This window comes from Zeus faber (genome assembly GCF_960531495.2).
Source record: "Zeus faber genome assembly, chromosome: 22".
In the NCBI taxonomy this organism is placed as follows: domain Eukaryota; kingdom Metazoa; phylum Chordata; class Actinopteri; order Zeiformes; family Zeidae; genus Zeus; species Zeus faber.
The window spans coordinates 22,561,081-22,583,580 of NC_137209.1; the positions used below are offsets into that span (position 1 = coordinate 22,561,081).

General features: G+C 43.1%; 2 protein-coding genes across 4 annotated transcripts in view; one reads left to right on the forward strand and one right to left on the reverse strand.

Moving 5' to 3' along the window:
• LOC307246919 (palmitoyltransferase ZDHHC3) overlaps positions 1 to 3,962 on the reverse strand; it is a gene marked incomplete at its 3' end in the record, with an annotated part of 7,950 nt that extends 3,988 nt beyond the window's left edge. Inside the window, exons 1-5 of the mRNA XM_080022964.1 lie at positions 3,829 to 3,962; positions 2,138 to 2,226; positions 1,944 to 2,017; positions 1,371 to 1,483; positions 929 to 990 (exon numbers count right to left, since the gene is read on the reverse strand). Coding sequence (XP_079879090.1) covers positions 929 to 990; positions 1,371 to 1,483; positions 1,944 to 2,017; positions 2,138 to 2,226; positions 3,829 to 3,953 — 463 coding nt within the window. The 5' untranslated portion in view covers positions 3,954 to 3,962. The remainder of the gene's footprint in view (positions 1 to 928; positions 991 to 1,370; positions 1,484 to 1,943; positions 2,018 to 2,137; positions 2,227 to 3,828) is intronic.
• A 2,583-nt stretch (positions 3,963 to 6,545) lies between these two features.
• The window catches only part of stk26 (serine/threonine protein kinase 26), a gene marked incomplete at its 3' end in the record, with an annotated part of 23,584 nt that continues 7,629 nt past the window's right edge, over positions 6,546 to 22,500 (forward strand). For all 3 annotated transcript variants that reach the window (XM_080023787.1, XM_080023788.1, XM_080023789.1), the window contains exons 1-6: positions 6,546 to 6,686; positions 18,875 to 18,943; positions 19,261 to 19,422; positions 20,867 to 20,923; positions 21,182 to 21,290; positions 22,010 to 22,167. In XM_080023787.1, coding sequence (XP_079879913.1) covers positions 6,666 to 6,686; positions 18,875 to 18,943; positions 19,261 to 19,422; positions 20,867 to 20,923; positions 21,182 to 21,290; positions 22,010 to 22,167 — 576 coding nt within the window. In that variant the 5' untranslated portion in view covers positions 6,546 to 6,665. The remainder of the gene's footprint in view (positions 6,687 to 18,874; positions 18,944 to 19,260; positions 19,423 to 20,866; positions 20,924 to 21,181; positions 21,291 to 22,009; positions 22,168 to 22,500) is intronic.

Genomic DNA, 22,500 nt, shown 5'->3' on the forward strand with positions numbered 1-22,500 from the left:
CACATACATATACATACTTTCATACATATATGCAGTGAAATGTAATGGGCATGCACTCATAATAATAATAATAATAATAATAATAATAAATATAGCTGCAGGCAGCAATACACAGGGTCCAGTACCGAAATCCAATTACATATCTTCATGGAACGCAGCATCAGTTTGTGCTGTCGCTCCTCTTTACGTCAGCATTACGTCTAAAACAAGTTCAATTTTCCGAGTTCCCAATAAATGCAGCAACGGCTCACTGAATGACGCAGTGACTCAAGTTTTCAGAGTCCTGGTGACACGCAGAATTACTAATCCAAGGATACATTTGTCGCGTGTTGTGACTTTATCCAGAGTCACGGTGTCTCTGGAGAAGGAAATCACTCCGTGTGGAAGTTCAAACAACACGCTTCCGTTCCAGCGGATTCAACACTGCATGTCCCTCACAGACACTTCATCTTCTTCTTTTTAAACATTTGGGACTAAAATAAAAGGGACGTCATTCTGACCCGTTGCTCTGGAGCTGCAAGCGATGTAATGTACCGGTTCTAACAGGACCTCAACCATGTCCGTAGCTGCAGCGGTTGTCCTGTTCCAGACACTTTTAGCTCGAAAAGTGCCAGGGAGAATAATCTGAACAATAAAAATAGGGTTCTATCCCTACAGGATTGACCACTAATAATAATAATAATAATAATAATAATAATAATAATAATAATAGACTTTTTGATTTTCAGTTTATAATAATGTGATTTTAAGCCTGGGGTTGTCTGCACCCTGTATTGAAGACTTGATTTGGTCGGAACGCTGTCTCAAATTGTAAAAAAAAACAACATTTTGGATCCAGATCCAAAATGTTTGGGAGGTAGAAGAAGAACTTTAACAGCAGAAGTAGAACTTTGATGGAAGTTTGCTGTTGTTTTGTCTTTGAACTCACCAGTGTAGAAGAGGAACTGGATGAAATACTTCTGGTTCAACTCTCCAACACAGTTGTTGATCCTGAAACACAGAGAGACCGGGGGGGGGGCTACTACTCTCGATGACACAAGAGAGAACAGGAAATAGGAAGAAAGGGGAGGGGCTAACGGAGTGCGGAGGAGGAGAGATGAGAGGAGAGGAGACGAGATGGAGGTCTAGAAGGTGAAGGGGGGATGGATGAAGGTCTGGGAGGTCTGGAAGGTGGAGGACTACACCTCCCTCCGCTCCCCCTCCACCGTCTAGACCTGGTCTAGAAGGTGGATCGGGGTGGTAGGATGTCTAGAAGGAGGAGGGGGTTGATGGACTAGACGAGGGCTAACAGGTAGAGGGGGATGGATGGACTAGATGGAGGTGTCGAAGGTGGAAGGAGATAGATGGAGCGGACGGAGGTCCAGACCCACCAGGGACAGTGGTGGTCCATGCGGCGGATGCAGCGCTGGCAGACCCTGCAGTGGTGGGCGCGGGGCGGTCTGTAGGTCTCACAGCGGCTGCACACCGTCCAGCCCTCACAGCCCTGGGGGTGGGGGGTAAGACAGGGTCACAACACACTTCATGAGAGGCCACCATCCAAGACCAGAGAAGAGTGCTACGTCAGTATTAACCTCCTGCCGCCAAACGTCCCCAATCTATTATCACGATGAAGTTATACAAACTGAGAAATCTTTGTTTGATGATTAATTGCCATAAAAATAATTGCAATTAACAGCCTTTTTTTTAAAGTTTATAGCAGTTTAATAATATGTATATGTACAAATATTATGAGACATAATATGTGTATATTTATTGGAGAAGGGCCATTTGTTGACATTAAAGATCGAACATTTTCAGGTAGACAGTTAATTTGCTTCAACAAAACTGATGAACATGCACATAAGTGACATTTTATTCATTGCAACATTTTAAAACAGAATTCAAAACAGAGAAATAACACACTTAAACCAGAGTATGACCAGAGTAAAAACAGAGTAACTCACCCTCTCACTCATTCGCGACGACTGAGAGCGAAGATCTGAGAAATCGATCGCAGTCTCTGGAAGAGGAACCATGCCTGGAGATATCAACATACATATAAATATACCTGCCCAAAGACTTTGCCACTTAAAAGCTGGATCCTGATCTCATATCAATACATCAACCCTCACGATCATTCACTCCCTTGTTTACTCACCGGGGTCACAGAAAACAGCCTTGGAGTGACAGGCGAGCAGCAGCAGCAGAATGAGGTTAAACACTGAGCCGTGCAGAGTGCACCACACACTGCCCCAGAAAGAAAGAAAGATAGATAGATAGATAGATAGATAGACAGATAAATAGACAGATAGATAGATAGATAGATAGATAGATAGATAGATAGATAGATAGATAGATAGATAGATAGATAGATAGATAGATAGATAGATAAATAGGCAATAATAATAATAAAGCAATGGAATAAAAGTATAAAAAAGAAAATGGCAACATATGGAAAATGTACATGTGAAAATAAACAATAAAATCGAGAGGTTAATGGTAGACAATAAAATATCCCAGTACACACTAAGCCTAATGATAAACAACTAAATATAATTTAATAATATATTTTAATAATATAATAAAAAAAAAAACTATAAAAATAAAATTAAATAAAAATAGAAGTCACCCAAAAGCAAAATGAACCGAAAAATATACAATAATTAATGAAAATAAAATAAACCCGACAGTGAACAAGAAAGATGAGAAAAAAATCGGTAAAGTGCCGTAGACCCTTATAATAAACATTTAATGTAACCCTAAAAAATGGACAACAACAACAGTAGAAAAATAAACCTAAAAATGTAAACAGTAAACAGAATGGCAAGAGAACAAGGAGAGGATTAAAGCTCACACATATTGAATTGGGTTTTCATTTCATTTAAATCAAATACAGAATATTAGAAAACAGTCTCCACGCATCGGTGGTGGGAGCACTGAGCGTGCAACAGTTTGGGTTTATCAACTTCTATAATAATTATAATAATAACAATATATCATAACAAGATCCACAATAATAACAACAACAAAAATCCTAACAGCATATTCATTTAATAATAATAATAATAATAATACATAATTTTTAAGTTGAAAAATAAGAAGCAGAACTAAACTGAAGCAATAAATATATATTTTTAAACTTTATCCAATGTCCAGTGTAGGTCGTGATGGGCAAACGGCAGCATACAACATAAGCTTAAAAAGCACTATTCCCACTATTACTATTCACATTAATCAAATACAAATCTTAGGATTTTTATTTTTTTATTACCTTCTATTAATGTAGGGCACTATGGGCTGGATGTTGTTCATGAATTGTGTTGTTATTATTTAGTTGTTGTTGTTGTTGTTGTTGTTATTATTATTATTATTATTATATTGCCTTATATTCATATGCTAATCAAATGAACTTTAATATAAATATTTATTTTCATTATTCCTGTTATTATTATTATTATTATTTTAATTCCTATGATTATTCTCATAATTATTCCTATTATTATTATTAGATAGCCTTATATTAATATGCTATACAAATAAACGTCATTATTACTATTTTTTAATTATTATTCCTGTTATTATTATAATATTAAAAATAATTGTTATTATTATTATTATTATTATTGGACTGCCTTACATTAATATGCTATATAAATGAACGTTATTATTACTATAATTATTTTATTATTACTGTTAATATTATTATTATTATTATTATTATTATTATTATTATAACTGTTGTGGCGCTGGTTGACAGACTGGGAACCCAATGAATGGAGGCAGCGAGGATCCGGTTACATTTTGTCGCTTTTGGGAGCGTTGAGCCCGGAGAATGAGGGCGACACTCACCTCCCCGAGTAGGCCGGGATGAGCACGTACTGCACGACCACGTAGTCCGCGTAGAAGACGCTGAAGTAGGTGAGGAGCAGGCAAACCAAGCCGCACGGGTCCCGCCTGCAGCGAACAAGCGCCATCTTCTCGGCTGCCCCGCGTCCCCCACTTCCGGGTGACGTGACGTCGGAGGAGACGTCACCCGTGTTGCTATTGTTATTATTATTATTATTATTATTGTTATTATTGTTATTATTGTTATTATTGTTATTATTGTTATTATTTTAATATTTGATGTACTCCCTTCATATTATTTGTATTTGTTATTATTTCATGCATTAGTTATTTTATTTTATTCTTTCATTGTTATTTTATCATTTTATTGGCAGCGCAAGAACGTCATCGCATCCCCCACTCCGGGATGTCGTCAGCATTACGTCACTCGTATTGTTGTTATTATTATTTTTCATCATTCATGTATGTTTCACATTTTTTTTACAAATAGATATAATACTATACGAATAGTTAACAACCCGAGACGACAATAATGATGGCCGTAAACAAGGAAATAAGTGATTCGAAATTTCACAAACAATGAATGAATGAATAAATGAATGAATAAATGAATTCATGAATGAATGAATGAATACATGAATGAATTAATGAATACATGAACGAATAAATGAACGAATGAACGAACGAACTAACAAATCAATCATCAATGGATAAGCCAAATTCCATATACAAAATTTAGATTTACATTTATGATTTTTCATATTCTTCGAGGGAATAAGAAATGTACATTTAAATACAATGTCTTCATACAACAAGAAATGGTAATTGTTATTTTCTCATATCTACAATCTGTGCACATTTTGAAACGCTGCAACACGTTTGTTCATTTAAAAAAAAATGATAATTATATTCTAATTTTATTCTTTATTCTTTAAAAGTAAATGTGCCAAAAGCCCATTTCTCGAACCCCCCTGTTTCCCTTTACTTATTTCATGTGCAAGGATGCAAGGACGCAAACAACGCAACTTGAACCTTTGACAGCGTTGATGTTTGATCATCCTAAATGAAACATGGTCTCAGATGAAGACGACGGTCAGGACAGGAAAGTTATCCAGGATCACAGAACACAGTTTGGGGGACTGTCGCCTCACGTGTTAGGCTGTGTGAATTTCACTTTGGTGTCTTCGACGGTTTTAACCCTTTGTTTCGATGGTTTTATTTGTTATGTTCTTCCATTAAGTGTCTCGTATGCCTGCTGTGAAGAACTCAATGAAATCCCCTGGTGTGTGAAACGCCAACACGGGATACGTGTAAAACACGCAGCGACTAGATGGCGCCATGCTCCAACCTTTGTTTTGTCTTTTTGTTTTTTCTTTTTCTGTTTTCAGTCACTCTGCCAAATTCCTTTATTGCGCAGTTTTATACGATGCACCTTGGCGCCTGTAACCGTTCAGTGAAAGCGTTTTACGTATGCATGCTTATTACACTGAATCTCAACACGAATGAAGTTGTATGCACTTTATCTGTATTTAACTTAGAATTACAAAAAGTGGCCAAAACCCACCGCCATTTGAGGAGTAAATGCACATGTATAGGAATATGATAATATATTAATTATTATTATTATTATTATTATTATTATTATTATTATTATTATTATTATTATTATTATTATTATTATTATTATTATATCCATATATTGTATATTCCTGAATTCACCCCGGATAACAACAAAGTGTCCTCTATATTATATATATATATATATATATATATATATATGTGTGTGAGAAGTGAAGCGGCAGTGTGTGTGTGTGTGTGTGTGTGTGTGTGTATATAGTATTTTATATAATGTTTTTTTTTTATATTCATGATATTCATTGATATTCTTTCATGGTTTTCCTTCATTTAAATATATTGTCGAAAAAACGACATGTAAAGGTTTAACATTTAAAACGTGCGATAACAGCGAGTGTGCCGGCTCTGCCAGTACACACACAAAAACAAGATAAAACATGGATAAGAAAGATGATTTGTCTGTGCAGCGCATGTCGTTCCAGTGAGGGAGGCGCGGCTGCAGCGCTGGAACCCTGCACTAATGCTGCGTTCCCATACCACTCGGAAATCTGTAATTCCGAGGTCCATCGTCCCGAATTCCGTGTAATTTGTCTCTGTTTGGGAAAACGTGGACAAATCGTACACACTCTACACATTGAACACATTATACCCGCCACAAAAACTCAATAAAAAACAACAACAACATTGAGTTTTTCAGATCCAAGGTGAACATATTTTCAGATAAAGACCCACGCTAAGGGAACTCCGTTCACCGATCGCAGCGTTTGCCATCATGCTGCCGTGACGTCCGCTGTTATCTCCGCCATGTTCGGCGCCGGAGCGCCCTGGACCCGGAGCTCCAAGCGGTCATTCCAATTCAGTCATTTCTCCCGGTCGGAGTCACGGTCCTTTTTTGTTTTGTTTTGTTTTGTTTTGTTTTGTTTTGGGTTTTTTTCCGAGCTCGCACGTCACGGAACGCAGCTCGGGCTCCAGGGCTCCGGAGCTCCGCCCTGCGGGGGGCGGGCGCCGCCGCGTCATCCGCCTTCGGAGCGCCGTGTCCGCGCAGACTGCGAGCCGTGTGCGGAGGCTGGACTTTCCGTATTTTTAGACTTTACAGGACTCGCTTTCTCCCCACTTTCTTTTTTTTTCTTCCCCTGTGTGGCAGGCATTCCCGGGGGAGCGGGGTGTAGTCGGACCGCGGATTTAAGGGGGAAAACCCGGAGGATTAAAGCCGAGAAAGGAGCTTTTCGAAGGAGTTGTTCGTCGGAGTTGGCGTCGAAGTGGCCATGGAAGTTCCTGGTATACAGGTGAGGTGAAGGTGGAGGCGACACCCAGCAAACACACCCGGACTACCTCTGTTTGTTCACATTTGTTCATATATTTATCTGTTTGTGATGTCACAGCTCGTGTTTCGTGCTGATCAAACGCCCAGGGGCTTTCTTTTAAAATTCCAAACAAACCACAACAAAAAACAAACAAAACAACAACAACAAAAAAAAGAAACTCTCGGCGGCGATCTGTTTACATACTCAAATATATGTTTATTGTTATGATTATTGCCATAAAGCGAGCGTCGCCGTGGAGGCAGTTTGCCTGAGCACCACGCACACACACCTGGGGGCTGGGGGCCCCACAGGTGCGGAAGTGGTTCGACTGGCTGCTCGTGACGTCACACAACACACCTAGCGCGAATAGCAACGTTAAAGTGGAAATCCGCGAGGTTATTTTGTCGTAATAATCCCTCGTTTTGTACTTGGGGGGGGGGGGGGTATATGTCACTTCATCAGTAGCAGCCACTCACTGTGTCTGTGTTAGGTTTGTCCTCTCCGCACCGTTTCCGTTGTCGGTGGCGGGGTCCGCCTCTCCCGGCGAGTAGTTCCAACAGGGTTGACGGTAACATCACCCAACGCACCCAGATCCGTGAGATTATGTTGTGGCCTTTTTTCCCCCGATATTTTACTTTATAAGCAACGGCCTCCACCACAAGCTGTTGCCGATGTCGGTGGCGGGGTCCGCCTCTCCCGGCAACAAGTAGTTTAACAGGGTTGGTGGTGATGCCGCACAGGAAACCTCAACTACATATAAAAATTAAAGTGGTGATCCGTAAGATTATTTTGATTAAAAGAAAAAATAAAATAAAAAAAATCCCTCCTTTGATACTTTCATATTTTTTTTTGGTTTTGTTTAATTAAAGAAACAGTCATTCAATGTATTACTGTCCTGCACGGTGCTCCTCTTCATGCTGTTCCTATTGTTGGGTGGCGGGGTCCGCCACGCACGCGAGCCATGGAAGGCGGCTATGGTGAATTAGCTAAAGCAGTTTGCAGTCAGTAAACTGTCGAGCCTGGAACAGAACATATTATGGGATTTTATATTTTTTTAACAAACTAATCTCAGGGATGACCACGTTTAACATGATACGAGGCAGCGGCAGGTCAGAGAGGATGACACGGGAAGAAGGATGCCACGGTGAGTTGGGGGGATGGATGGCAGGGATGTAAGTCATTTTGGGGGATAATTGGGAAGGTTTTAATTTGGATCCGATGATCATTTTCAGCCCGGTCTAGACAAACACCCTGACACTCCCCCGGGGCATCGGGGCGGTTATGTAACCCTGGCAAACATGGACATGGAAGGGGAAAAACAATTCCACCAGAGACATGAAATATGGTCGTGTCAAGACTTTTATGGCAAGGTGAGAGAGAGGGGGGGAGAGAGAGAGGGAGGGAGGGAGAGAGAGAGAGAGAGAGAGAGAGAGAGACTTGTCCATTTTAGGTTTACACTACATTGTCTGTCAGTACGTTATTGTAATAGCCAATTAAATTTTTTCTTAGGTTAATATTTATTGTTTACTGTACCTTCCCTATTTTTTTTTTATCTTCAGTTAACCCTTAGTCTGCCTGTCTGTCTGTACATACGTATATAGAAGAAGAAGACATATGTCTGTACATACATATATACCCTCAATCTTTATCTATGTTTCTATAACGAGTGATATTGATCGTACCATATTTACACTAATAGTAGTGCAATAACATTTTGGCAATGTGGTTCGTATTATAATACGAACCACATTGCCCAAATGTTATTACACTTCTATTAGTGTGCAGTGTGTATATTTTTTTAATCTAGATATCCAGATATTTTTACGATTTACATAACATGTAAATAGACATACAGGACCAAATCTACACTAATTTGTGAAATTGCCTTTGAAAATATAGTGTTATTACAGTGTAATAAATATACTATAGTAAATCAAACAAAAGGTTGCTGGTGTTGCCGTGGAACGTGCATCTTTTGAGACTCTGTTGTGTACGTGCACGCTAACGACGCTGAGTCGTGTTCGTGCCGCCAGCTGGCGTGCCCGCTCACGCCACCCTGAACAGGGGAAACGGGGAGTGTTCGATTGCCAGGAATCAGGTTGGAACGTTCCTGTCTGGGGCGTTCCATTATCAGTCCAAGGCGCAAAAAAGATCCTTTAGAACATAAATCAACAGAACAGACCCAGCTTGTTGGCCACGTATGGAACAATAGGGTTGCGTGATATAGACAAAATGAAATATCACAATATTTTGGGGGGAATACCTCAATATCGATAATTTGGGGAATGGCTCAATGTGCGTTCATAGGATATCGACACATCAGAACCAGTCAGTAAACATGTGGATATGATGACCATTGGTGAGAACCACGAGAACTGTCTGTGGAGTTCAGAACACCGCATTACTTTAGTGTAACGCTCCTTAAAAAAGACAACATTTATCTTGTGCTATTACTACGATACTATTACCAACCCGGGAACCCGGACAGTGTCTCATCCCATATCACGATGTCGATATGATATCGGCCTATCACAGACCTGGGACCTCTCCGCTGTCCGTGATTGGTCCAGATATCGACTTTTCTTTTCCATGGAGTATTGAGCGTACTGACAACCTCGCTCGCCCGTCCTACCTTTTTTTTTTTTTTCGTGAGTTTCTTTGTGTATTTGTCGTGTGCTGGTGATTTCTATGTCTTCATAACACCTGCTTATACGTCCTAAATCCCATGTGTAGCACATCGATCTGAAGTACATTCCATTAAAGCTGCGCTGTTGTCGACACCTTCTCAGACTCTTGAATCAGAAGTGTTGAACGTGGAGAGAAATAGCTCCATTACTTTACTGTAACTTTACTTTTTGAACCCAAACCTAACTTCCCCAGATTGGGGGAAAGTAAGGTTTGGGTTAAAAAATATATTATTAATATGAAGTATAATTTCATGCGAAAAACGTCAATTTTTTCAAATAAAACTCAAATATTTCAGACCCCATAGTTTTACCAGTTCTGTGTTTGTGAGGCTATAACATGAGGTTATCTTCATTTCATGGTGGGAAAGTTGATAGTAACCCAGTCTTGGTTGGTTAGTTGGTTGGTTAGTTGGTTAGTTGGCTGGTTGGTTGGTTGATTAGTTAGTTGGTTGGTTGGTAAGTTATTTATTTATTTATTTAGCTGCTTGGTTAGTAGAACTTCCAAGTGGCTTTCGGGACTTTTGTGTCGCCTGTGTACACGTTTGCTCTGTCATTGTGCATGTTTTAGGAAATTGGCACCGACCACATCCTGGTACTTTGTCTGCGGCTGCCAGTTTCTGAATGAAGCCGGGCTCTCTCTGTCGTCGGCACGAAGCCCCCCTCGCCTCGGGTCGCCGGCGCGGCTGACTTAACCTTGTCGGAACCCGCCGGGCGGTGGGTTAAGTGGCCCGGCGTCTCGCTGCGAGGCCTGAGCCCCATTGTCCCGGCGTCGGCGCGGCTTTGATGTGAACCGGGTGAGAGGGTGTCGCTGTGGACGCGGAACAAAGGATTCTGGGCCTCGTCGCGACACAAAACCTCCGAGTTCTCACAGAAATGCAGAAAAGTCACCTCCAGGTCCGACGGTCGAACAATTGAAACACATTTTTCTTTCTCGCCTTTATTTTTGGGTGGGGGAATTGAAAAGGACAACGACTGCACCATATTGCGCAATATCAACAATGGGGATGGCAAGACAGGTGGAGGGAATAACATTGATCATCAGGTTACATTACATTACATTACATTGCATTTAGCAGACGCTTTTATCCAAAGCCACTTACAATTATTCAAACAGCGACGGACGCAGCCATCAGGAGCAATGAGGGGTTAAGTGTCTTGCTCAAGGACACTACAGCATGCTAGCAGGAGGAGCCTGGGATCCAACCAGCAACCTTTAGATTACTAGACCACCAGCTCTACCGCTATATATAGGATATATATACTGTTATATATTATTATTATTATTATTATTATTATTATTATTATTTGAGGCAGCAAGTGAAGAGTCAGTTGTTGAAGTATAAAAATGGGCGTGGTCAGGGTCTGAGCCACTTTGACAAGGAGCACATTGTGATGCTGGACGACTGGGTCAGAGCATCTCCACAAGCACAGGTCTTGTGGCTGTTCCCGCTGTGCAGTGGTTACTAGCTACCAAAAGTGTCCAAGGAAGGACGAGCGCTGAACCGGCCACAGGGTGACGGGGCCCAAGGCTCATTGATGCACGTGGGGAGCCAGGTCTAGTCCGTCTGGTTCCATCCCACAGAAGAACTACTGCAGCACTAATGGGTGGAAAAGTGAACGGTGCTGTGGTAGAAAGGTGTAGAACACACAGTGCATGGCAGCTTGCTGCGTATGGGAGCTCACAGTGTCCATGCTGACCCCTGTCCACCCCTGAAAGCACCTACAATGGACACGTGAGCGTCACAACTGGACTGTGAAGCAATGGAAGAAGGTGGAGGTCTGATGAATCAGCTTTTCTACTACATCATGTGGAGGGGTGGGGTTAGGGGAGCGAGAGAGAGAGAGAGAGAGACCACATAATTACCTGAAACAGCCATTCAATCTATCTGTGTTTTGCATGTGCACCTCTCTGCTGTTTCCATTGTTGGTGGCGGGGTCCGCCACACACAGCGAGAAGTGCAGTGCAGCTAGTTGTGGTTGGTAAATGGATGAACATTCACCAAAAATTAAAAGAAATCTCCAAACCGTTTTTAATTGGGATTCTGGGACCTGTATTGTCGTCCACCCACACAGACAGTCTGATGGATTACCACTTTAATATTTACTTTAATACTTTCCCAGTCTATATTTAGTCACTGATCCCAATATTGTGGCCTGGCTCGACCACATACAACCACACCCAACCACGCCCAGCTCTAAAAAGCACAGTTACAGATGATGGAGCAAATCAACGGTGGTAAAAATCAATTTAGAATAACAATATCAGAAAGGTAAATTAAAATAAAAGTTGATATACGTGTATTTGTAATATGTCTATTAAGATGAGACTTTAACAACCCATTCAAAAATGTCACACGCACAGCCTCACCAGATTATATTACCAAACAAGCTTTTTGGCCATTTGGCGTTTTCCGGCGTATTTTCTTATTCCTTTGGAGGTTGAGTCACAACACGACCTGTGTGTGTGGGGGGGAGATGCAAACTACCTCCACGCTCCCAAATATGCTCCAAACAAAGCAGTAAAATGTGTGTTCAGATGTAAGCGAGCAGCGAGACGAGGCGCCGGCTCAGAGTGAGGACAGCTCACCCAGGGTGGAACCACTGAACTGATTGATCGATTCATCCATCGACAGAAATTAATTTTGGTGGATTTTTTAGCGATCAAATAATCCCTCTTGTGCTGTATCGTGTTTTTTTTATTTTTTTTATTGTTTTTTTTGTTTTTTTTTCAACAAATAGGAGTTCTTTATACTATACTTTATAAATGGAAAGTTTGGTTTCTTTGGCTGCTGGATGAATAAATGAAGTTATTTTGCAGAAAATGCAGAAGGTTTATTTTTATTTCTTTTGCTTTTTATAAACCTCTTCGCCTTGTATTTCATGCCAATTGACGTCTGTTTGGGTTTAACGTGGACCTTTTTGTCTGTTATTGATCGGGTTTTGCTGTAACTTTATGATCCAAACCGATGACTTACAAAATATGTTAAACTTAGATAATATGAATAAAAATACCGTACACTACAAAATGATGTTGAAAACCAGTCATGCATCGTGTGGATGCTTCATTGTTTCACCCGGCACCAAAAAAACCCAACCTTCAGTTTATGGAGTCCACTTTAATTAAATGTTTGTTGGAAAACAAAAATACAAACAAATCCCCCTTTGGGGGTTATTTTGCGATAATGACCGTCTGGCTGTACGTTATCATTGACTGTACATATCGACCCTTTGAGACAGGGGTTCCCAACATATGGCGCCGGGCCGTGAGGAGGACGGGAGTTCATCGTCAGTGTGTACGGACGTGGGCGGGGGGTTTCTTTGGGTGGTGAGCATCCGTGTTTGCACTTCACAGCTTTTCTTTTCTATTTTTTTTTTTGGTGGAAACATGGTTAACTCGTTATCTGTTCCACCAGTTCCATTCCACCATCGGTAACGGCTCAGGCTGAGCCATGTGGTTAGAGTAAGCTAATTGCATTATTATTATTATATTTTTTTATTTTTTAAGACCAATATTGCGATTTAGTAGGCAATTTTTTTTTGTTTGTTTTTGATCTTCTGTTTTATTCAGTAAACACAATCAATAAATCGTTCTATAGTATGACCAACACAACATATAAACGGCTCTTTACGTGTTATGATGAGATGATATGAATTGACGCATGAATTGATATGGATAACAGCTATTTAAATATATTTAACTATTTTCATTTAACTGGTGAATTGTCAAAAAGAAAAACCTTCAGTCATAGAATATTGGCTGATTGATTTAACTTCAAGCCTTGTAATTGAAGGATCTGAAAATGAACATTCGAAAGGTATGCGGTGTTTCAGCAGAGATGTATTTTTTTTTATATATAAAAATGTTGCGCGCGTACGTCCACCTACGGACGGTTCAGAATGTGATTTATTCAGATCGCAAATTTGCGATGCCCGTTTGAATTCAGTTCACCGCTCCGCCCTCGTCACGGCTGCTGCCCCGCGCTCCGGTTCAGGTGGATTACAAACTCCCAAGTTAGCGTCGGGTCGAGGGGCAGCAGGAAGTGATGCTGCCTTCCACGAGAACTCGGAAAATTGCAATTGGGGTCGGTGGTCCCCGTGTTACCATGACACCGCAACATGACACAGCACAACTTTAAAAAATAAGTCGTTCGAAACGACGGCGCGGGCGATCAGCTCCGAAATTCTAACTTCAATGGCCGTTCCTTTACACGCCTCCAACTTTGACTCCGACTTTGGTGGAACGCAGCAGGAGCCGTTCCACACACGCACACCTGAGGACCTTTTTAGATATTTCTTTGTTCTAAAATAAAAATACAATTGTGAAGTGCTGAGGGGGCCTAACCGGGGCAAAGCAGATTCATAAATGCCACGCGTGAATAAGGGAGTACCCGCCCGCTGCCCCGCCCGCTGCCCCGCCCCTCTCGCAATGATACTGCGACGTAAAAAAAAGGGTTGGGAGGTTGGGAGTCCCTGCTTTAAGACAATATCAATACCCCCATGCCCAAAGTAGGATTCTCAGATAATTAGAATATAAGTCTTCCGGCATTACACACATCACACACCCCCCCCCCCCCACACACACACACACACACACAGGAAATGACATCACAGCGAATGTTTTCTAGAGAGTCGTGTTGGTTTTCACATGGCGCTCCGACACGGCGGTCGATCCTGGGAACGTTCGCCTGCACCAGCTGTGACCTCTGACCTCTAACAGAGACATGCACACACACACACACACACGCGCACACACTTAGTTTCCATGGTGTTGTCCAACTTTTCCGCGGCGCTGCAGTGTTTGCATGTTCGACAGCGGCGAGTTCAACGACCTCTAAATGGTAACTGCACAGCTCGCTCGCCCTCTCTCCCGTTCTACCTCCCGCTACCTCCGTTTGTCTCTCTCTTTCACCGTCTCTCTCTCTCCCTTCCTCGTCTCTCGCTCTTTCTCCGTCTCTCTCTCTCTCTCTCTCTCTCTCTCTCTCTCTCTCTCTCTCTCTCTCCGTCCCTCTCTCTTTCTCGATCCCTCTTTTTCTCCGTCTCTCTCGCTTTCTCTCAATCTCCCTATCCCTCTCCCTTGCTATCTCTCTCTCTCTGCTCTTTCTCCATCTCTCACTATCTCTCTCTCTATCTCTCTTATCAGTGTCCTTTAAAAGCTGTGACCCACATCATCACCTTATCACACACATTAGCCTTATCGCAGTTTAACCTGCAGCTCTTAAAATCGTGTGTGTGTGTGTTATGGCTGATGGGCCAATCAGGGGCCATTCAAATGCAGGAAACATTGTGGATGATTATTTTGTTTAAAATGAATTGCATATTTTCAAGAATCAATAAAATGTGACACTTTCCAATGCATTTAAATGCTACATTGCTTATTTTTATCTTCTATTACATTCTAATTTACACTTCATGGAACAGAACTGCACTGGGTGTGTGTGTGTGTGTGTGTGTGTGTGTGTGTGTGTGTGTGTGTGTGTGTGTGTGTGTGTGTGTGTGTGTGTGTGTGTGTGTGTGTGTGTGTGTGTGTGTGTGTGTGTGTGTGTGTGTGTGTGTGTGTGTGTGACTTAATTTATATACTCTAACTATATGTTTCTCACTGAGCTGCTGTAATACCTGAACTTCACCGTTAGGGGATCAAGTGTTATCTCAACTGTACACCAGCAGTGTAAATACTTGGGAGAATCTCACCAACGGGTTTCCATGGGAGTGTCTAAATAGACCGGAACTCCATAGGTACTCTATATATATATATATATATATATATATATATATATATATATATGCCATAGATATTTCATATATACTCCACAACTACTTCATAGATACTCCATAGGCAGTATATTCTGGAGCTATTTCATAGATACTACACTTCTCCATAGATTCTCCACAGATGCTGTACAGATACTCCATAGTTATTCTCTTGATGCGCCCTTGACATCAGGCGTACTTTCTACTCGGGTGCTGGTTGGGTAAAGTCCGGGTAATGTCCAGTCCAACTGATTGGGACATTTGCGTTCACACATCCAGTACCGCTGCTCTGGGTGATGTCCGCCTCTTTTCAGGGTTGCAGTGCATGTGTGAAAGCAGCTTAGGTTATATTGGTGATATTATAACCAGAAGTAATATCCTGTCGGTAATACAACAGTAGACTATATGGGTAATATAAGGGCAACATAATATTATGATACTCTAATCAAGGTGTGGAGGAAGAAATCACAGAATCTTTATAAATCATTGGACAAAAGACGGACCCCTGCCTCCCTCTCTCTCTTCTCGTACATGATGGTTAGTTCCTCTGCCTTGTTCAGCTTTTATCGTGAGCGTGTGTGTGCGTGTGCGTGTGCGTGCGCGTGTGTGTGTGTGTGTGTGTGTGTGCGCCTTACTGGAAGATGGAAATCAAATTCCCAAACTGCGTCACCTCCTCTCCTGGTCATTTAAACATTAACCTGCTGCTCAAACATTAACTCTGTCCTTCTTAAATGTGTCAAATATTCCACTTTTTTGTAACTTGTTTATTTGTATAATTCTGTCAAAAGCTATTTCTTCAAAAAATGTCAAACTCATGAAATTTAAGTTGTCTTACAATAAGTTCAACCAATGGCAGTTGAATTGTCCCTTTTCTTATATTGTGCCATGATAATGCGAAAAATTACAACTTAAAAATAGTGCAATAGATATCTTACACTATCTATTAAGGCCGAACTACGAGACATAACAAGTCATGTTAATTTGCCTCAAACATTCAATTTCTATTTGATAACATTTAAAAGTTGAAATGTTCCCTTTACCTTTGGACGGGAACTTAACTGTGGTATCTGACAAGCCTACAAAATTTGATGCAGCACGCCATGGTCACTTTTTCTCATTTCTACATTAACGTCGTACAGTAACAGTGTGGAAGTGGGTGGGGCTAAATCACTGATGCAGGCCAAGAATTGTGGGCGGAGCAAATCCGAAGGCTGGTTCGGAGCAGAGAAAATGTCAACGAACGAGCGGAGCCGACCACACCAACCAGGCACAGTGGTCTCATGGGTCAATCCCAGGGTCCGACAATGACGGTTGCCCAGTTGCCTGAAGCCGAAACCACACAACTTGATTTATTTTCAATCGTGAACGACAGTGAAAAGCTTGAGCAGCGCACACTTAACGACCGACATTGACCGACGGAGTCTCTTCAGCACTCAGGGACACGGACGAGCCCCCATAACGTCAAACATGTTTGAATAAACACGACTTTCCAGCACGACCACCTTGTACCAGCCTGGACCCTCCTGGACCACCTTGTACCCTCTTGGACCACCCTGGACCACCCTGTACCCTCATGTATCCTCATGTACCACCCTGTACCACCCTGTACCCTCCTGGACCACCCTGTACCCTCCTAGACCACCCTGGACCACCTTGTACCACCCTGTACCCTCATGTATCCTCATGTACCACCCTGTACCACCCTGTACCCTCCTAGACCACCCTGGACCACCTTGTACCACCCTGTACCCTCCTGGACCACCCTGTCTGGACCACCCTGTACCCTTCTGTACCACCCTGGACTACTCTGGACTACCCTTTACCACCCCGGACCACCCTGTACTACTCTGGACCATCTCAGACTACCCTATACTACTCTGGACCACCCTGTACTACCCTGGACTACCACTACTCAAATCAGCCTTGAAAATAGCGTAATGTGGCCCTGGCTTCACATGGCAACCACATTTGGGCCGTTGTCAACCATCTTGCGCGGTCTGGTTGCCCGGGTTGGGGAAGGATAAACCGATACAGTGTAGTATCGCGATGTGGTATCGCTACTCTGACGCCTGGAGCCGTTGTTATTTTACGTGTGTTTAGCGCCGCGAGATGTCGCCAGCGTCCACGCTAACAAGGATGCATTTAAAAACGCCGCTTTGCGTGTCAAAACGTGTTGGGGCCCGCCCCGCCAGCGTTTTCTAAAAAGGTGCCCGCTGGCAGCGAGACGCCGAAAAACACAGCGACCGCGGCAACGGAACAGGTTCACCGCGTAAACAAACACTTTATCACGCCCTGGGGGTGGAAGCGGGCGTGGCCCTCAGCGATCATAGTATGTAGACGCCGTACTGAATGGATGGCATTCCTCAAGTTGGAGAGACATTTAATGGAGACACGGCAAAGAGATGTAATGACTTGTAAACGTGTGGTGAGACCATACAGCAGCGATCCAATATTATTATTATTATTTTTTTGTAGTAATATTTTCTCAGTTGAAGTTTTTTTTTTTTTTTTGCAGGGAACGTAACAGTAAATGTCTCGACGGGGTCTCTTTGCGTGTTTCTAGCAGTCTGTGGATGTTCTCTGCCCATTACATCGTGTTCCGAGGACGCCAAGCTTCACACTTCCTTATAGGAGGGGACGCACACACACACACACACACACACACAGGGCAGAGAAGAGATATTTTTAGCTCTTCTCTCTCGCTCATACATTCTGCGTATATTCCTCATCCGTCTTTTTGCATTTCTTTCTCTCTCTACGTCAGAGTATCATTAGATCGTAACCACTGTATTTACTGACAGGGCGGGGCACTCCTGTGGCCTGTGTGTGTGTGTGTGTGTGTGTGTGTGTGTGTGTGTGTGTGTGTGTGTGTGTGTGTGTGTGTGTGTGTGTGTGTGTGTGTGTGTGTGTGTGTGTGTGTGTGTGTGTGTGTGTGTGTGTGTGTGTGTGTGTGTGTAACTTGCATAATAATGGCTCCTGTTGAGGCAACGGTGCCACGGCTGCCAAAGTGTTGGCTCTTTTAAACCCCAAAAGGTGTGTAGGTGTGTGTGTAAACAGTCTCTTCAGTTGTGATATCAGTTTGTCAGCATGACTGTGTGTTTGTGTGTAAGTTTTTTTTTTTTTTTAATGGTTAGTGTGTGTGCTGGCAAGCAGCTGTGTTTTAATTTCCTGTTATCTTTAACTGTCATCCTCACTTCCTGTGTGTGTGTGTGTGTGTGTGTGTGTGTGTGTGTGCGCGCGCAGCACTTGTTTTGAGGAAATCTTACTCCCAGTGGCTTTAAAGCTTGTGAAACATGAGAGCCTATTATTGTACTATTCACAGATTTCCCAATTTTGATCTGTTGTTGTTGTCTCTAAAAATAATTTGCTGAGTTTCATGTTTTTGTTTTTTGTTGTGGTTTGTTTTTGTTTTTTTTGTTTTTTTTCTTTGTAAATTCTGGGAGTATGCAAAAAATTCAGAGTTAAAAGGAAAAAGTGGGGGAAAATTGTTTTATTATTAATATTGTTTTTTCCATTAACAAAAAAAAACATTTTAAAACAATATTTTAACGTTTTGTGCTGAATAGATACGTCAAGTTTTTCGCAAAATGACAATTTGCGGAAATCAGCTTTAATTATCGCAAAATCGCAATTTCCTGCAGAGAACTGGGTGTTGGCATTTTGCGAAGTTGGTTGTTAACAATGAATGATGACGTCCTCCTCTCCTTCATCCCTCCTCCTCCTCCTCCTCTCCAGAGTTCTCATGTCGACCCGGAGGAGTTGTTCACCAAGTTGGATCGAATCGGCAAAGGATCCTTCGGGGAGGTGTGTGTGTGTGTGTGTGTGTGTGTGTGTGTGTGTGTGTGTGTGTGTGTGTGTGTGTGTGTGTGTGTGTGTGTGTGTGTGTGTGTGTGTGTGTGTGTGTGTGTGTGTGTGTGTGTGTGTGTGTGTGTGTGTGTGGTTTTTCTGTCTTCCCTCCGTCCTCCTCATGTGTCTCACTCATCTCTCTGGACGTCAGCGCTCCTCCCCCTTCTTCTCCTCCTTCCTCTCGTCTTGCCTCCCCTCTCTCGCTTCTGTCCTCTCTCAACCCCCCCCTCCTGCTGTCTCCTCCTCACCTCCTCTCCCCCCTCTCCTCCCCCCAGGTGTTTAAAGGGATAGATAACCGCACCCAGAGCGTGGTGGCCATCAAGACCATCGACCTGGAGGAGGCGGAGGACGAGATCGAGGACATCCAGCAGGAGATCACGGTGCTCAGCCAGTGTGACAGCCCCTACATCACCAAGTACTACGGCTCCTACCTCAAGGTGGGTTCCTGATCACCAGTGATCAATCGGTTGGTTGGTTGGTTAGTTGGTTGATTGGTTGGTTTAATGGTTGTTTTTATTGGTTGGTTGGTTGGTTGGTTAGTTGGTTGATTGGTTGGTTTAATGGTTGTTTTTATTGGTTGGTTGGTTGGTTGGTTGGTTGGTTGTTTTTATTGGTTGGTTGGTTGGTTGGGTAGGTTGTTAGTTGATTGGTTGGTCGGTTGGTTGGTTGGTTAGTTGATTGGTTGGTTCAATGGTTGTTTTTATTGGATGGTTAGTTGATTAGTCAGTTGATTGGTTGAAGGGTTGGGTAGGTTGTTAGTTGATTGTTGGTTGGTTGGTTGGTTGGTTAGTTGATTGGTGGTTCAATGGTTGTTTTTATTGGATGGTTAGTTGATTGGTCAGTTGATTGGTTGAAGGGTTGGGTAGGTAGTTAGTTGGTTGGTTGGTTAGTTGATTGGTTGGTTCAATGGTTGTTTTTATTGGATGGTTAGTTGATTGGTCAGTTGATTGGTTGAAGGGTTGGGTAGGTAGTTAGTTGATTGGTTGATTGGTTGGTTGGTTAGTGAGTTGGTTAATTGGTTGGTTGATTGGTTTATTTGGCGATTAGGTTGGTGCGTAGGTTGGTTGGTCGGCCTATTAATTGTTTTGTAGATGGTCTGGTTGGTTGATTGGCTGATGGATGGATTGGTCGCTTGCTTGGTTGGTCGGGTGTTTTCTCGCCCTCTGAGGATGAAAGAGTGTTCTTGGCTTGGTCGTCCTGGCATTGTAATTACTCGTACATCCCTGTTGAAGATGTAAGACTTTCTAAGAGGTTTTAACGACACCGTTTGAACAAAAAGATGAAACTGCCCGCTCAAAGTGCCGCGGTTGAACAAAATGTAAGGACGGCTTTGCAATGAAGAAGAGCCAAATGCGCAAACATAGCCATGTTGGAACCCGAGGAGGATCAGGGGGTGGGGTTTCTTGGGTGGTGTTTATTCAGACCGTGCGTCCCCTGTGTCGCATATTGGCCGATGATGTCACGAAGCGCCCCAGCTGCAGAGGGCGGCTTGCCGTTGGCCCGTCTGTCCAACGTTTATTTTTAATATTTCACTTGTCCCGTGTCCAAGTTGCACCAATTTTCGAAACCGCGCCTCCGCGGGTCCCCGGCGCTACGGGGCGAACGTTGTGGAGATAATTAAAGGACATGAATACAACATATACACCGACGGACAGAGATTCCTAGAGTTATCGGTAGATTTAGCAGCGACTCTGTGATAAAGTTGTATTCGTCAAATGATTTATGTGCCTTGCTGTTTAAATACTTTTTTTTTCCTTCTTTTTTTTGTCTGCATTGAAACAATGTGGGAATTGTTCTTTTGGTACTTCTGTATAATAGTTTAATAAGGGAGATTTTAAAGTGAAAAGGCTCTCTCTCTATCTCTCTCTCTCTCTCTCTCAGGGCAGTAAGTTGTGGATCATCATGGAGTATTTGGGTGGAGGTTCAGCGCTGGACTTGGTGAGCGTTTTAAACATCAAACACGCAATCGACGTTATGAGAAAATGAATCATTAATATGATTGTTGGCAAACGAGTGTCAGCGGTTATCTGAGATCAATAAATTTGCCGTAAACCTCAAAGATATGACGGCGATTATCGACAAAGGTCTACATTATTCACAAGGGTTGTCCGTTATTGTGTGTGTGTGTGTGTGTGTGTGTGTGTGTGTGTGTGTGTGTGTGTGTGTGTGTGTGTGTGCGTGTGTGTGCACATGCAGCTGCATGCCGGTCCGTTCGATGAGTCCCAGATCGCCACCATGCTGAAGGAGATCCTGAAGGGGCTGGACTACCTGCACACCGAGAAGAAGATCCACAGAGACATCAAAGGTCTGGATCAACTGCAAAAGCTTTCGCTTTCATTTCATTGAAAGGGAAACTCTGGTTTTTTTGGGGGGGGGGTTCACTTTTTGGCTGGTATTACCCAGATCCAGGCAGTTAGTCAAATTGATCAACCAAATTTGATCGCTGTGTGTCCAGTACTGATATAGCAGCTTTTTTTTAAATTTTATTTTTGTTGTTTTATGTGACCTGCTTCATCCCAACCCGGCGCATTTGGCAGCGCTGTACTTGTTGGCTGTGCCTGGAAAAACATCGGAAATTCCATTTTTTTTTGGTCCAAAATGAGATTAACGCAGATATATGTTCAAGTTGTTTTCGATCCCTCAACGTTTTTTCAAAACGGAGTTTGATTTTTAAATATGAGATAAATATTAAAAGGTTGAGGCTGCGTGCTTCATCAGCATGAGTTGTGTTACTCACCACGTTGTTGAACAAACCGCGATCTTACAGTTCCTTTGGTGCAAACATGCGGATCAAGATCATCCTCCATGTTCCCAGTAATGTCGGAACGTCAAACTGTTTTCATGAAACTAGGTTATGAAGAGTATCGACGCTGTGTTGTTATGTTTGAAACCATACGGGGGGGGGGATAACAACAACAACAACAACCCCGGCCCCGCGTCACCGTCACACTGCCATCGTCCCTTGTGTCGCCGGGTGGAAGGCAGCCGCGCAACTCGGTAACACACGTGTCCCCGCCCCCGCAGCCGCCAACGTGCTGCTGTCGGAGCACGGGCAGGTGAAGCTGGCCGACTTCGGCGTGGCGGGCCAGCTGACCGACACCCAGATCAAGAGGGAAACCTTTGTGGGCACGCCGTTCTGGATGGCGCCCGAGGTGATCCAGCAGTCGGCGTACGACTCCAAGGTGAGACGGGATCGGGGGGGGGGGGGGGGGGTGGGATCCCTGGGCTCTGCGGGTGACAGGGGGGGGGTCCGACGCGAGGCGGCGGCCGAGTCGGCAACCACGCGCTGGGCTCTCGGTTGCCGCGGCTGACGAAGCGGTTGCCAGGTTTGAATCCTTTTTCTGACTGAGGGACAGTCGACGGGCCACGTGGATAGGCTTCTGAGCGGTTGACAAGATGGTTGACAATGGCCCAAATGTGGTTGCCCGGGGCAACTGGGCAACTGATATTGTCGAGCGCTGGGTTTACGGTAAGTACCTTGCCTGGAGTCAGAAAGCACTCTGTGTGTTATTGGC